The 12,880-nt window shown below is 44.6% G+C and overlaps 1 protein-coding gene across 1 annotated transcript; it reads left to right on the top strand.

Annotated features, from left to right (window-relative positions):
* The first annotated feature begins 96 nt into the window (after window positions 1–96).
* MLANA (melan-A) lies at window positions 97–12,678 on the top strand. Its single transcript, XM_082470692.1, has 5 exons — window positions 97–1,625; window positions 2,860–2,961; window positions 5,491–5,587; window positions 10,556–10,669; window positions 11,984–12,678. Exons 2-5 carry the CDS (start codon window positions 2,885–2,887, stop codon window positions 12,050–12,052), a joined length of 357 nt encoding a protein of 118 aa, XP_082326818.1. The 5' UTR covers window positions 97–1,625; window positions 2,860–2,884; the 3' UTR covers window positions 12,053–12,678.
* Window positions 12,679–12,880: the final 202 nt, after the last annotated feature.

A 12,880-nucleotide genomic window follows, 5' to 3' on the forward strand; every position in this document is an offset into this window, starting at 1 on the left:
GCACACTCAGGGCCCTGGAATTAGCTCACATCACCAGGGGACTTAAGCGAGACCTGGGAGCTTCCCCTTGTCCTGAGATCCAGGTCAATGCCTCCCTCCTCTCTGGTCCTGCTGCCAGTCATCCAGGGGGCCATGTTAGTTAGTAGAGTCCAGCTTAGCACAAACCTTTGGCCTCTTGGATCAGAACTGCATCCTTCTTTCTAGACTAGCACTCACCACCAGGCCTTCCTGGGAGTTATCAGGTGTAACCCTGAGGTTCAGGTTGAAGTTACTCTCCCCAAATCCCTCAACACCAAAGACTTGTATCCTTCCTGATTTTCTTACAAGATCTCCTGAGTCAGCCTCAGTTCTGGGGATCCAGACCAAGTCATGCCCCATTACTCTGCTGCAGGGCCTTTGCACCGGTTCTTCTCTCTGTTTGAAATGCTCTCCCCACATCTTCATATGACGGACTCCTTCTTGTCATTCAGATCTGTTTGCATTTTCTCTCCTTTTCAGAAAGAAGAGGATAAGGATCTTACCTAATAAGCATCAACCTCCCCCACCCTGTTTTATTTCTCCCTTGCCATTTCCACTGATGATTATCCAGTAGGTTGATAATGCCCTCACACAGAGCAGTCCAGTGGAAACTGGAAAGCTAGAGGATCAGGAAGGAGTGGGGCTCTTGGATGTTATGGGGAAGGGGACTGTAGTGGTCATTTAATCTAAGTCCTCAGCTGGTGAGAACGCTCACATTCCTTTATTCTGGTGGGTGTTTTGTTTGGTTTTTGCTTTTCCACAATGGTTACAGAGAGCTGGTGAGCAAAGATAATTCTCTCCCACTGAAATGCTTCTGGGCTGTATCCATTTGACTCTTGGAGTAGGCTATGATGTCAGGTTGAATCAGCCCTGGTTTTAATTAAATTCTGGGTAGGTCATATACTACCTTCAAAGAGGAAATTTTGTCTGCTCCTTGCAAATGCAAGAAACCCACACTTCCCAGGGCACAGTCATCTCTGAGGGCATCACAAAAAATCTGGGAGCTCAGCTCAGGAAGATTTAGGGATCCTCTATTTCCTCTTCTTGATCAGGAGGTCATGGTCCTAGATGACCTCCAGGTCTGAGCCCAAAGTCTCACCAATCCTTTGAGGTAGAGATGAGGGAAGGTATAGGGTGCCCAGTTATATTTGAATTTCAGATAAATAACAAATAATTTTTTTTTTAGTAAAAATACATCCCATGCAATAAGTGGGACATACTTACACTAAAAAATATTGCCCGGACACAGTTATACTAAAAAATTATTCATTATTTATCTGAAATTCAAATGTAACTAGGAATCCTATATTTTATCTGGCAACCCTACAGAGAAGGGATTGGCATTTAAAATTAATGGCTTCCCTAAGATGAAACCCTGGGATTGGGGAAAACAGAGGCCATAGTGAGCTGTGACTTTTTGAGGAGAGGAATGAAATCGGTTTCTTTCACGCCAATTAAGCAATCACAAATGACTCCATCAGAAATCCAAACTCGTGACTAACATGGGACTCAAGACCAGGAAAAAAAAATTAAAAAGATTAAGAGCCAGAGAAGCAATCTTCACACACAGGGCCAGCCAGCAGACGGAGTGGATCCCATCCTGGCAGGTAAGGGCATTGCCATCTCACCCATTCTTTCAGAACAGAACAGGGTTTGGAGATTCTGGTGTGATCCTCCAGCCTCCATGACTCCTGGCTGTCGGCAGAATTCCTCCTCAACATTTATAATTCTCCGACTTCTGAAGGTTCACAGAGTCTCCTCCTAGGTCCTCCCTCTAGGCTGCCAGGAAGCAGAGCAGAGAAGCAGGAGAAGCAGTTGTTCAGGCTGCAGCTCGCTCGTGAGCAGCTGTGTCTGGTCCCTTGAAGGAGCACTTTTCTTGGCTCAGGTGGGATGCGGTGCATTTGATGAGCCCACACTGCTTGCCAAGGCTCAAAGCTGGAGGTATAGATTTACAAAAACAGCTTAATGCAAAATTAATTAAGTTTTGTGTCTATCATTTTGAACACAGAGTTCACCCCTACATTATTCACCTGAGATGATCAGTGAGTTCAAGTGTGATTTCTTCTTTACAACTGGGAAGGGAAAATTACACATGAAATGCCCCAAGGAACGGGTTCATGGGGTAAACTCTCTGCTCCTCTCTCCCACTTCTCTTCAGCTGTTTTAAACAGGATCATTAATATAACTCTATGGGGACCAGACCTTTGGGATTCATGAGAACAATAAGAGGAAAGAAAAAAACACACTAGCAAGGAGAGAAGAGAAACCATTGTTGATTTTTAGCAAGCACACTCTACTCATGACCACTGAAGTTCATGAGCTTTTTTTCTATTTGTTTGTATCATAGTTTAAAATTTTGTATTTTGGGGCAGTTTCCTTTGTTGGAAAATGGGCTTGGAGGATGCTGTGCTAGGCACACACACATTATGTCATCATAGCCTTGTATTTGTCCAATGAGCGATATAAAATAATACCTTTGGAGAGAAATAACTCCTCTTATTAACCACAGTCTTGGGCCAGGGAAAGTAAGGAATGAATAAAAATGCTTCTTGTTTGTTTCTCTACAAGTTTATGGTATAGAGTCAAATTAAAGGTCACATTTTTTTCCCCCAAATTATAACTCAGTTTGAAAGTTTTTTCCTTTTGTTTGTGGTTCCTTCTTTGAACCTGAGCAATTTCCACTTGATATTAGTGAAAGGAGGTGCAAATCCTCTCACAGGGAGAAACCAGAGGGTTCAGCTGTCATTCCTGGTCACCTAGTGAGAATGTCTTTGTGGGTGTTTATGAGATGTAAGAACATGCTGGATGCGTGAAGTGACACCTGTGTGCCCCTGATGTTAGGTGACCCGAGGCCTGACCCCACAAGATGCCAAGAGAAGAGGCTCACTACATCTATGGTTCCCGCAAGAAGGGGCACGGCCACTCCTACGTCACAGCTGAAGAGTAAGTTCAAAACCAGACCCAGTGGGGTTTCCAGTTTGCCTTTTGCTGACAGAGCCTGCTGGCTTCCCCCAGCACATGCCTGTCTGTAAAACTCTCTAGTGTCTATTTCTCCAGAAAGTAAATACCCTGGCAATGAGGTGAGGAGACCCTGTGGTCCTACAAGGGACCTCAAGCTTCTCTGAGGCCAAAGAGGCAAGGAGGTAGGAAAGGTAAAAAGCTGGATCTTGCCATTTTTGTCTGCATTCTTGGCTATGAGGCATTCATTGTAGGTTCCCAGGCTGAAAAACATCTGTCTGGGAGCAAGATGCCTCTTTCCTCAAGCCTTGCCTGTCTACTCCACTCAGGCTCCCGGATGTGGTTTGCAGACAGAACAAAGGCAAGTTGCCAAAGGGCAAGTGAGGATGAAGGGTAGATGTGTGTGACTCCACCTGCTGACTGACTCCAAGGTGAAGAGGGTCATAACCTTTGCATCAATACTTTATCCTAAAGAAAGGTGTTTCGTATTATGAATTAATTTAAAATAAGTATTTACATGATTAGACATTTCTAAGTGCTAAGCATTGTATACCAGCCCAAGATGCTATTCTTGCCTTTGAAAAAAATCTTACAGCCTAGTGGGAGAGTTAGGCATGGGAGTAATTTCGGCAAGTGTATGTGCTGTGATGGGAACACAGGCTGTAGGACACACTCTGCATGGATGAGAGTGGGCAATGTGGGGGGTAGTGGGAGGGCCCCCCCACCCCGAGTGGAGACTCCAACAGGACAAACGAGGAACCTGGTTTTTATGTGGACCATCTCTTAAGTGGTCTGCTCAGAACTTCCTGCAAACCTGCTCTCTCGGGAAAGAACTGTTGAATAGCTTTACCAGAATGACCTAGCAGGGGCAAGAGACATGAAGAACCCATCAAAGGCACCGAGGAGGAGTTCAGGCTGGAGCATTTCCTCAGAAGACCCTAGTGGGATTCTCTAACATCCCTGCATGGTCAACTGGGAGTGGAGGTGGGGAGATCTTCTGAAAAAATGTCCCAAAAGCAAAAATATACTCTTGCACGTGGTATTAGGTAGGATATCTTTCAGCTCTTGTATGATGACTCAACAGACTCTGTGAAACCACCGTCAAGAGAGGTTCTCAGTTGAGGGGGCATAAGCCGCCTATAGAGCTTGTGAAAATGCAGCTTCCTAGGCACTGCTACCCAAGAGGCTGTCTCAGTAGGTCTGGGGGCGGGGGGCCCAGGATCTGCACTTTAACATGCATCTCAGGCAACTCCACTGCAGAAGGTATCTGGGTGACATCTGAGGAGCCCTGCCTGGCTGGGCAGTGGGTTCTTGTGGTGTGTCTGGCACATCCCAGTGTTCTCGGCTCTCACTAGGCGTGTGTGAGTGCAATGTAACTGTGTGTTGAAGAGCTGGAACAGAAGGCTTCCCTGGTAGCGCAGTGGTTAAGAGTCCGCCTGCCAGTGCAGGGGACACGGGTTCGAGCCCTGGTCCAGGAAGATCCCACATGCCGTGGAGCAACTAAGCCCATGCGCCACAACTACTGAGGCTGCGCTCTAGAGCCCACGAGCCACGACTACTGAAGCCCGCATGCCTAGAGCCCGTGCTCCGCAACAAGAGAAGCCACCGCAGTGAGAAGCCCGCGCACCAAAATGAAGACCTGACGCAGCCAAAAATAAATAAATTGAAAAAAAAAATAAAAGAGCTGGAACAGAGCTCTATGTGTGTCAAGATGTCCAAGGGGGTGACCACAGACCTGGGGGGTGGAATTAGAGCACAGGCATGCTGGGAGTTGAATCAGCTGGCTCCAGTCATGAGAGCCCACTGAAGGTCCCCGTGACAGCTTCATTTCAGGAAAGGGCGATGCAGCAGGAAAGGCACTGGCTGGGTACCTCGGGCCAGTCGCTGGGAATGCTGGTTCTGCCGCTCTCCGGTTGTACAACCTTGGGCATTTTACCAGCCTAAAATCTTGAGGATGTCAGATGTGAAATGAATATCCTACCTATCCCAGTGGATTGTTGTGGGCCTATAGTGGGGTGCTTGCCCCAGTGCTTGGCAGGGGTGTTGTGAGAATTCAATAATCTAATGCATGTAGAATGGTTATCATGGTGCCCAGCTTACAGCAGACATTAAGTCAATGTTCCTTTCCGCTTCTTTTTTGTAGACTGATAGTTGGGGAAAATGTTTTAAACTAGCCCTAATGAAAAGAAAAGATAATTCAGTCTCAATAAATATGTTGTCCACATAAGGGTCAGTTACTACTGCACCTGTTGCTCCTGGAACTTTGGTGCTGGGGCCCAGGCCAGTTGGCACTGCTGCTGTGGGCACACACCTGAGAGGATTCCAGAGATGGTCCCGTCCCTGGGTACGAGTGCTGGAGGCCTGGTGGGTGCTTGGTGTGGCGTGGGGTGGGACACTCCTTGGGGACTGCTCTGACTGCAAAGCCCCTGTGAAGAGAACACATTGATGCACATTTCATTATAATCTGGAACAAGGTTTCTGTACCAAGATGTATTTGTCTATCTCTCGGGCCAGGGCTGCAGGGATTGGCATCCTGATAGTGATCCTGGGAATTTTACTGCTCATCAGCTGCTGGTACTGTAGAAGACGAAGTGGATACAGAAGCTTGAAGGTGGTAAAGTTCCCACTGCTGGGTCCCTCCAGATCAAGGACCTCCTTTCTCCTTCTTTCTCTGAATTTCTGGGGAGTGGGGTGACATTCTCATGATCATCTCTATCTCTGATTCCTAGTTCCAATGAGTCTTTCTCTACATTGTACTTCTTGTAACTCTTCCTTTGCCTCTGCCCACGTGTGAACACCAGTCAGGAACTTGGCCCCTCTTTTTGGTTCCACTCACAGGAAACTCGAGTGCCTATCTGTGCGTGTAGCTGAGCACTAATGGTTTGTGGGGCACAGGGGAAGGGTTCATGGTTCTCTTGCACAGTGAACAGCAGCATTTGAGACACTCCAGATCTTACCAGTCCTTCTGGGGATTCCCACTGGCTCTGTTACTCCACTTAGAGGCCCTCTCCTCTCACCTTGCCTCTTCACCCCTTTCCTCCCAGGTTGCCTGGGAATTCCAAGTTCTTCTAACTCTGTTAGCAAGCAACCCATCATACCCAGGACCCGTCCAGCCATCAGTGCAGTGAGGAAACCATCCACCCCTCAGCAGCACAAAAGACCACCAGGTTTTTAACAGATTCCTTCCTCCACTGATGGCCAATGTGGTTTTAATAGGATTTTTGCTCCTTTACCCATACGAGCAGGAAGTTAACAAACGACACAGTCCAGCCTTGGGGTAGCAGGATCTTCCAGGTATGAGAAACATCAACAGAGTCTCTAAACTATAAAGACGACAGGTTTCAGAAACCTTGCTTCAAAGCCAGGTAGCACTTTGGAACTTAAGCATTCTCCACAGTGAGAAATGGGATGGAAGGAGAGCTGCAACTTGCTCTCTCTCTTTCTTTTTCTCTCTCTCCCTCTCTGCCTTGTTATTGCAGATCTGAAAGCTTCTGAGGTTGATAAGTAATGGAAAAAAAATTGATATTTACAAAAGATGTTGGAAAGTTCCAGTCCTCATTCAGCAAGCACTTCATGCAGAGAAAGAGGTTCTGTGATGGAGGGGAGGACTGGCCTGGGTGGAGGGTTGGAGCCTGCGGCAGTCTGAGGAGGAGAAAGGAAAGGTGAGAGCTGTAGCTTCAAATTCTTCTCGTTGCCGGGAAGCCTGGGCAGTCCCATGTGTCCCTTTCCCTAATGCCCATCTTGCCATAGTGTCCCAGATACCAACCATGAAAGACAGGGTGAGCTTGGGGGGATACAGCCACCAAGCAGCAGCCCTCCAGTGTGGTGACATTTATGGGAAGGAGAAGTTTCTGAGCCTGAATAAGACTCCAGACCAAGTTCTGTAGCAAAGCCTTGGGTTAGGAGGTTAGGGATAAAACTCTTTGCTCTCTGCCACACACTCTATGTGTACCTCTAGCACTGGGTTATGACATTGCCTTGTAATTTGTTATTTACTTTTTGCTTCTTCACCCCTTCTCTTCCTCCCATTTATGAGCTGGGACAGAGAATATTTCTTATTCATCTTTGTACCTCCAGTGCCTAGCACGGTGCCTGGCACACAGTAGTCACCCAATCGTACGGCATAAGGAGTTGGTCTCATTGTCTGCCATTGACTTGCTTGGTAGTCTTAGATTTTCAGTTCTCTGAGCCTCATTTACTCTATTACACACCTAGACACAGATGATATAACATGATGTGTATCAGTTTTTATTTAATATGTTTTCTTCTATAATTTAAAAAATTTCATTCTATGTTTGCATATTAAAAAGTTTTTTTTAATAAATAAATTTATTTATTTTCTTTATTTACTTTTGGCTGCGTTGGGGCTTCGTTGCTGCACGTGGGCTTTCTCTAGTTGCTGCGAGCGGGGGCTACTCTTCGTTGCGGTGCGCGGGCTTCTCATTGCGGTGGCCTCTCTTGTTGCCGAGCACAGGCTCTAGGAGCGTGGGCTTCAGTAGTTGTGGCTTGTGGGCTCAGTAGTTGTGGCTCGCGGGCTCTAGAGCGCAGGCTCAGTAGTTGTGGTGCACGGGCTTAGTTGCTCCGTGGCATGTGGGATCTTCCCGGACCAGGGCTCGAACCTGTGTCCCCTGCATTGGTAGGTGGACTCTTAACCACTGTGCCACCAGGGAAGCCCTATGTCTGCATAGTAAAAGAAAAATGATTTAGTCTTTCAAGGAGTAAAAACTCTACAAACTCAGTATGTTGGTACCCATTTCCTAACTGTCCACGATTGCTAGCTTGATGCTACCCGGACAAAAAGGCAATGTGTTTTGTTTTGTTTTTTTTCCTTTCTGCTTCAACACTCTCATCTTAAATGTGTTCAATTGAAGAGTAACAGTCTTAGTGTTGTGGACTCAGACACTGAGCATTTTGCCTGGTGTAGTTCAAGTTCAACCTGCCACCCTCCATTCCTCCAGGTCTAGACCAGTGATTTGCAGAGTTTTTGGAATTTTTATGAGATAGAACTGTGTTTAAATTCCCTTGTTCCCTAATGTTTAAAAATGCTGTCATTTATTTTTTAAATTAATATTAAAATCTTGTTTTGAGACTTTCATATCTCCTGAAAAGCCAGGTTGGGGACCAGCAGTCTAAGAAGTTTAGGCAAAATTATGTAAAATAGTGCATTAAGTACTGCATTTAATTACATAATAATCTCCCTGTCTCTCTTCGGTGATTCTATTTTCATTATAAAGCAGAAGAACATAAGTGATGATAAACGCAAGTTTTGGGTACCTGAATCACTCCACCTGTAGCAACCTTCATTAGGCTTTGAAATATGTTTATTCTCCCACTTACACTGACCACAGAATGGTAGAAATGTTGGTTGGAATTAAGGTCTCCTAAAATTTCCCCTTTGGCTAACAATTCCCCTTAGATCTGAAAAACATCTTCTGAAAGGAAAGACTGCTTTTTGCAGCAATGTGTCTCAGAGGAAAATGATTTGTAAGGGAGTGGAAGTTGGCTTTCATATTTATCAGTTTTACTCTTTCACTTGGGAAGTTTAGGACATAATACTTTTGATTCTTGGGGAAGAATTTAAAGGCTCTGCTGATAGCTCAGTTTACACTCATGTCTTGAGGTGTCATGTCTCTCAATGTATGGTCAGGGGCCTTTGCACTTGAATCACCTAGGGTTCTTGCTAAAATGCAGATTCTGGGACCATCTCTGGTGGTGGGACCCGGGAACCTATGTTTTAACACACACACTGAAGTTTGATGCAAATACAGAGAATTGGCAGTGAACTGGGGAAGTGGCCCACGCTCCTCTCCTATGGCAGGTGAGGATTAAAAAAAAAAAAAAAAAAAAGAATAAAAGCAATAATTGAGGTAAAGGGAGAGAATGCATTAAACACCTTACCTGAGATACATTGCTGGGAATGGTGGAGGGGAGCAGAACCTCCCTGGGCCCTCATGTCAAAATTGGGGTTCTTGTGCTTATATCCTTCCAAGGGGTAGTGTCAATAATGATTTCAGACTAGAGTTTAGGAAAATTACTTCTTTACAGTCTGCACACTGTGTAGGTATCACCTCCAACCATGTGTGGCCTCATCCAGTTGATGTTCCAAACACTTCTCCTCCCTGGGAGACCTGCCTTGATGCCCTTCTCTTCCAACCCAGTAACCCCAATAATCAGCCATGGTCTGCAGACAAGCCTGCAGAGGCACTGAACACCTGCACAGCCTCCCTCTTCCAGCCGCCCTCAGCCAGGACCACAGAGAGCTGCTCATGCCCTACTGGTAGATTGGGTTCACATATGTTCGGGTCTGTATCTTAAAAAAATGAATTAGGTGTGAGCATTTAAAAGTAACAGTTTACATAAAAATCTTAATTTCTAGTTTCTTGTTTTTAAAAAAATCAAAAGATCTGGCAGAAACTGGCAGCTATGCAGTGGTTTGTCCCTTTAGATGGGATATACACTCCCTCCTTTCCTATGGTCCCCACTTGACCTCCTCCTCCCTCTAAGTGTCTGAGCATAGCTGAGTCACCCCAGGCACAGGCGATAAGAAGTTGCATCGTCTGGAGAGCAGCGGTTCTCTGTGTGGCCCTGGACCAGCAGGGTCAGCATCACCCAGGGAACTTGCTAGAAACACAAATTCGTGGGCCTTCACCCTAGACATACCATGTAAGAAATTCTGGGTGTGAGCCCAGCAATCTGTGTTTAAGAAACCCTCCAGGTGACGCTGATGCATTCTAAAGTTTGAGAACCACTGCTGTGGAGAATTTAACAGTAAAAGCAACTAAAAGTTAGTCTGCTTTTTATAATCACAATGTGCCAGCAATTTTAAACAATGTCAGTAATGAAATACTCCCCCTCACTAGGGTGGACCGCTCCTGCAGTCCCCATTTTGGTATGTGTCTCTGCCTTGCATAAACGGTTGACATTCTATTCTAGGGATGGAGAGCATTACCCCCTAAACCTATGCAAACCACCGAACTCAGTTTTACCCACCCCTCCCCCAATAACTCAAGGTGCAGGACAGCCTTTGACTGACTTGCCATCATTGTTGTGATGTGACTTGGAAGCTCAGTGCTACAGCCACAGCATTTCTATCACAACACAGGCATTCGTACTGTTTCAGATATTTTGCTGTCATTATGGGGAAGGCAGAAATAGACAGTGTCCCTGCTATCGAGTTGCTCATATGCTTGTCCTTACTGTGATACCAGCTCCTGCTTCACTAGCTCTGATCTATTCCACTTGTAACCATTCTCTGAGAGCCATTTTTTAGATTCACTCTTTTTTTCCTTCCCTTCAAAAATATTCGTTGACTAACTAGTGGGTGTCAGGCACTGTACTAGGTGCTTCACCTTTAGTTAATTCCCACAACAATTCTGAGATGTAGGCAATATTATCTTCATATTACAGATGAAAACACTGGAATTCAGAGAGATAAGGTGACTAGCCTGAGGATACACAGCGAATAAGTGGCAGAACCAAGATTAAGACCCATTCTTAAAACTTTGGCTTCTTCCTCTTTTCTTTAATGGACTCAATTATTTTTTCCTCACCCACTTACCTTCATGAATTCACATTTCAGGACAAAAGCATTCATGCTGGTACTCAAAGTACCTTAACAGGAAGATGTTCACGTGAGGGGCTTGGTCACCAGGACACCAAACTGCCTTTTCAAGAGAACAATTGTGAACCTGTGGTAGGTTGAGATCCTGCATCTTGGTGTTTTTGTGTATGGCTGCTTTTAACTTAAATGAATAAAATTATTCCCATTTAGAAAGCAAGGGCAATGTGAATGTGCTTAATGCTACTGACTTTAAAAAGTGGTTAAAATGGTAAATTTTTGTTATGTATATTTTACCATAATAAAAAATAAATAGTAAGATTAAAAACAAGGGAATCATAGAGATTTTCTTAAGTTGTGTCCTCTCATACCCAGATTTTCCAGGGTCAATAATGAGACCCCTACATGTAAGATCTGAAGGAAGAATTTGGTTCTGGATACAATATTCTTTTGTCTTATGTTTTTAGTATAATTGCCTTTGTCCTGAACACAGATATTATCTAACGGAGAAAAAAAAGTACCTACTATTAATTGTATGGAGTTGCACTGTCCAGTAGGGTAGCCACTAGTCACATGTGGCTATTGAACACTTGAAACAGAGTTGTTTGAATTAAGATGTGCTGGAATACATACCAGATTTCAAAAACATAGTATGAGGAAAAGAGTATAATTAATTAATGATTTTTATATTGACTACATGTCGAAGTGATAATATTTTGGTAGGTGGGGTTAAATAAAATATATTAGTGAGATCAATTTTACCTGTTTCTCTTAATTTTTTAAACTGTAGCTACTAGAAATTTTAAAGTCACATATGTGGTGCACTCTATTTCTATTGGACAGTGCTGGTATAGATGTAGTACATCATAGTTTTTGAGAGCACTGACTCCAGAGCCAAGTTACTCCATGACTTACCAGTTGTGTGATCTTCGGCAAGTGACTTAACCTCCTCGTGCCTCAGTTTCCCGACCTGTAACATGAAAACCTTGAAAATACTCCCAGGGCTGTTGTGAGCATTAAATGAAGGCCTGACACATTTGTGCTCTGTTGATAGTAGCAATGGACTTTAGACACGACTATAGGGATTTATGCTTGTGGTAAAGATGAAGTGCGATCGGTGTCTGTTTAACAGGATTCAAGAATTCATTAGTTAGGGTTTGGGGCATCTACTGACAAGGATAAGCCAGGTATAAATAAGTTTCTGAAATTTTTGGGAAGCCACTTAGCCCTTTTTTCTCTGCCGTTGTTTCCCCCAACAATGTTTCAACATATATACTTGTGTAACCTAATAACGATTACCTCATTGGGTGGAAATTAGCTGTGGACAGTTAAACAAGTTTCAATCCAGAGCAAAAGTATAAACATCACGCTAACTATTTTGACTTAATCCCTCTTCCAGAACCACATGCACTGCTGCCAAGCCCATGCTCTCCTTTCTCACCCTCACAGGTTCCCAACGCTCCACCTGCCTATGATAAACTCTCCACGGAACAGTCACCACCACCTTACTCTCCGTGAGAGCTAGCGAGGCCCCTGAGAGATGCTGAAATGATTTCCCTCACACTTTTTGTTGAATTTGATGTGGACATGTAATGTTCTGCTTCAGAATGCTATAGAAACAGTGTACATCATCTCTACTATTAAGCTGAGTGTTAAATTCTTTATAGGGCAACTAGCAATACTGATTGAGGAAATGATGAGAAATATTAAAATGGGAAAAGCTTGGGCTTCCCTGGTGGCGCAGTGGTTGAGAATCTGCCTGCCAATGCAGGGGACGCGGGTTCGAGCCCTGGTCTGGGAAGATCCCACATGCCGCGGAGCAACTCGGCCCGTGAGCCACAATTACTGAGCCTGCGCGTCTGGAGCCTGTGCTCGGCAACGAGAGGCCGCGATAGTGAGAGGCCCGCGCACCGCGATGAAGAGTGGCCCCCGCACCGCTATGAAGAGTGGCCCCCGCTTGCCACAACTAGAGAAAGCCCTCGCACAGAAACGAAGACCCAACACAGCCATACATACATATATACATACATAAATTAAAAAAAAAAAAATGGGAAAAGCTTTGTCAATAAACATTGTAATGGATGATACTATCTGTGCCAGTAATAATAAATCTACAGTATTATTTTCTGAGGGAGATCTTTCAAGTGTGTGTTCTGGGATCATTTGATTTCTTTTTAAGTTGAAATATGGCTAATAACTAACAAACTGCTATTCTGATTTTTGAAGACGCAGCCTCTTGACCTACACGAACTCTAACAGGACTGTTGCAGGTGAGTCTGTGCTACAGAGAACTCACAAACGATACCTTTACAGGTTTAAGATCAAGAGCTAAATGACCTACCAAAT

The sequence above is a fragment of the Balaenoptera physalus genome (assembly GCF_965194825.1).
Source record: "Balaenoptera physalus genome assembly, chromosome: 7".
NCBI classification, from domain to species: Eukaryota; Metazoa; Chordata; class Mammalia; order Artiodactyla; family Balaenopteridae; genus Balaenoptera; species Balaenoptera physalus.

Excerpts from the sequence above, each read along its gene's own strand:
- MLANA (XM_082470692.1), top strand. The coding sequence starts at position 2,885 with ATGCCAAGAGAAGAGGCTCACTACATCTATGGTTCCCGCAAGAAGGGG. Across the intron at positions 2,962-5,490 it reads TCCTACGTCACAGCTGAAGA|GGCTGCAGGGATTGGCATCC; the intron begins GTAAGTTCAAAA and ends CTCTCGGGCCAG. Across the intron at positions 10,670-11,983 it reads AGAACAATTGTGAACCTGTG|GTTCCCAACGCTCCACCTGC; the intron begins GTAGGTTGAGAT and ends TCACCCTCACAG.